The following is a 3,401-nucleotide window of genomic DNA, read 5'->3' as shown; positions in this document are numbered from 1 at the left end:
GTCGCATCGAGACTTTAACTAGTACTCGCGTCCTGTCGCGTCGTCGTGGATTTCTCGCTGCGCGACTGTCCTTGACACTCTCCTTACTCCTGCCGTCATTCCACCCCTTTCTCTGGGCCTCCCTCTGTCGACACCTCGCCCGGCCCCTCTCATTCGCACTCTCCCTCTCCCTCCCACGCCAGGCTCCCAGCAACCAGCAACCAGCTCCCAGCTCGAGCTCGGCCCCTGCCACCCCTGCCATCCGGGTTTCCGTTGGGTTTGGGTTTCGAGAGACCCGCTGCCGCGCCACGCCACGCTACGCTACAGCTCCGGCCACATCATCGCACCTGCTGCCTTCTGCTGCCTTCCCACCAGGCTTCTCCTTCCCCCTTTTGGTCCGCCGCCTGCCCAGCCTGCAGCAGCCTGCACCAGCCTGCACCCGAACCTGCAGTAGACCCACAGTTTACGTCAGCCATCACCACCCGTCGCCTCCCTGCCCTCGCCCCTGGTGCTCACTCATCTCACCCGCACCCTGGTCTCAACACGCAATCACGCTTTCAATCTCACCCGCCATCAACAACGTTGGACGGCTCATTCACCGAAGCGTCCTCGTCGCGTCAGACATCGCCCCAAACGACCATTTCGCTCGTCTCCCGCTCACAGAGCATGCTCACCTCGTTTCGCTTTTGGGGCTCTGAACGCGGAAGCACGCTCTTCGACCACGACACTCACTCCATGCAGTCCTCTGACGCCATCCGCCAACACATCTTTCACCCAGGCAGCCACAGCCGCCCCTTGACCACGACTGCTTCTTCGACGCCAGTGCGACCGACCAAGAGGAGACTGGAAACCAGTGACGATACTGATTCTCATGCGACGCTCACCGAACCGCCCGCCACCAAGCGGACCAAGATGGATGCCCCCATCGCCGCCGACGTCACCCCCCTGTCGGCCGGCGCAGTAGAGACCACCATCCAGACCGAACCCGCGCCGCCCGTTGTGATGTCGACTGCCCCAGCTGCCAACGACCTGGACAAGGCACGCGATGCTATTCACTACCAGTTTGGTCTTGAGATTCTGCTGAAGCATGACGAGTTGCGACTTGTTGACCAGGAGCTGGCCAAGTGCCAGGTTGCACTCGAGCAGCTCCGAAGGTGCCACCTCATCCCGTATCCCGTTACCTGTCCCACACCCGAGCAGATGGCCGCTCTCAGCAGCGGCAAAGGCCCCGCTGTGCAACCTCGTCCCGGTGAGATGGTGCCAGAATGGGCTCCGCCTTTTGGTGTTGTCGATGGTCCCTACGCTCGTCACTACGCCAAGTGGCTCATCCCCGACCCCAAGTTTGACGGCATGCAGCCTGAGTGGCATCCCGTCATGGAGACTGTTGGTCGCAGGACGTCGGCGGAAGGTCGCACGACCAGGAACAGCATTGTCGATTTTGCCAGCCTGAGCAAGCCACGTTCCGGCAGGGGCATGTCCCATCACAAGCTGCAGTCTCTCTCCAGCGGCTACCCTCAGCCCAAGGAGAAGGCTGGGCCTTGTGTGCTCAAGCGCTCCGACGGTCAGACGGTCAAGCTAGTCTGCATCGATTGCCAAAGGGACAACTTCTCCAGTACTCAAGGCTTCATCAATCACTGCCGCATAGCCCACAGACGAGATTTCAAGAGTCACGAGGAGGCCGCCGTTCACTGCGGTCACCCCATTGAACCGACCGACGGCGCGGCTTCTGCCGCCGCTGTTGCGCCTGTGGCGGCCGAGGAGAAGGAAAAGGCAAGCGGCCCTACAAGCTTCGCCCCGACTGGCTCGGGACTCGTGCACCCCTTCGCCCAGCCCCAGGTCATCACTGATCAACAGGCATACGCTGCTTTGCACTCGCGCATCGAAGCCTCTCTCGAGTTGTACCATCAGGGCAAGCTGCCCGGGGTCACTTCCATTCCTACCAGTGCCCCCAAGGTCGCATCAGGCGAAGCGAAGAAGCCGAACGGCGGATTTGTCTCCGCTCGCGAGACCCCTTTCCTCTCGAGCTTGATGAAGAAGAGGAAGTTCCAGGGCGATCTGGGCGATATTGTCCGCGATGCCAAGGAGAAGATATCGATGGACGATCTCATGTCACCGGCCGAAGATTCGGAAGATGTGGAGCTCTCCTTCGCCAGCACCGATGGCCTGTCAAAGGAGACGTTTGCTGCGTCCCGAGCTCCCGTCATGCGCGTGCCTGCGAGGATGGTCTTGTCTCCGGCACCCACCGGTCCGTCGACAAGACCAACCAGCAGCAAGGCTCGCTCGCCTCAAATGGGCTTCGCCTCTCCGACTAGCATGTCTGACAAGGACGATGACCGCAAGATGCTGCTGCTGCAGGATGACGACGTCGATATGGATGCCGACATGAGTCCCAACACCATGGTCAGCAACAATGCCCCTTCGCTCGTTAGCGACGACGGAGAGTACGATGACTCTGATGATGGGTCTTCCATGAGTGATGTCAGCGATGGCGCCGAGTCTGTATCGGACGTGGCTGAGATCAACATCGATGAGGACAGCGAACCGCGATCCCTCCGTCATCACCGGACTTCGAGCGGTGTCGTCTCGGGAGCCGTGCGCTTGAAGAAGGAGGAATCGAAACACGTCACTTTCGTCAGCCCTGTCAACAAGAGTGCCAAACGAGCTCGGAAAGTGTAGGGCGACTGCCACCTGCCGGCTCTACGACTGTTGAGCTCACCTTGCCACTTTGCCCCAAACCCACCGACAGGTACGCCGCTGTCAGCGCAGCCTGCTTTCCTCACTTCATCGCCGCCGCCTACTTTGGATTCTGTGCCTTTTCTGGGCGATGAGGGTCATTTACACCAAACAACAAAAACACTTACTCATTTCACTGCCCGCTTATTCCTCTTCACTCTTCATTTTCCGTTCATTGACGGACCCGACGCAACCAGGGTCACACGGGGTAAAAATGGTCTGGCACAGACCGAACCAGCTTAGGACGGGGCTGGGTCACAAGTCACAATTGTTAGAGATATCACGCGGCGTCGAGGGGTTTGCTTGGGCAGCGTCCGTGTTCTTTTTTTCTTCCTTGCGCATTGATTTTATCTTGCTTGTAGATTTTTTTTATTACTCCTCCCCTCCAGCAGCAGCGGTGCTACTATCGAGCGAGATGGGTCTGGACAGGAGACGTGCGCCACCTCTGGACGAGCCAGAGGCAGCGCTTTACCTTTGAAGGGAAGAAAAAGGGACCTACCTGTACGAGGGCTTGTGTTGTATCACTAGTAGCTGAGAGAGGCTTGACGAATTATCATGAGAGCATTCGCGCTGGCGATTTGCAAACAACCAAACTCGTTATTCTTGCTGTGACGTGTGACTTGACCATTTCATACGACTTTCTCACTCCATCTGCAATCGAGGGGAAAGGAGACATTGATTTTACGAGT

The 3,401-nt window shown here is 58.6% G+C and overlaps 1 protein-coding gene across 1 annotated transcript; it reads left to right on the top strand.

Annotated features, from left to right (window-relative positions):
* Positions 1-714: 714 nt before the first annotated feature.
* VDAG_00077 (uncharacterized protein) lies at positions 715-2,655 on the top strand (the record flags this gene model as incomplete). Its single annotated transcript, XM_009651454.1, has 1 exon — positions 715-2,655. The coding sequence occupies one exon, from the start codon at positions 715-717 to the stop codon at positions 2,653-2,655; it is 1,941 nt and encodes a 646-aa protein (XP_009649749.1).
* Positions 2,656-3,401: the final 746 nt, after the last annotated feature.

Source organism: Verticillium dahliae, genomic scaffold (assembly GCF_000150675.1).
Source record: "Verticillium dahliae VdLs.17 supercont1.1 genomic scaffold, whole genome shotgun sequence".
Lineage (NCBI taxonomy): Eukaryota > Fungi > Ascomycota > Sordariomycetes > Glomerellales > Plectosphaerellaceae > Verticillium > Verticillium dahliae.
The sequence above is the reverse complement of the archived record's forward strand: the minus strand, read 5'-3'. Positions and strand labels throughout refer to the sequence as shown.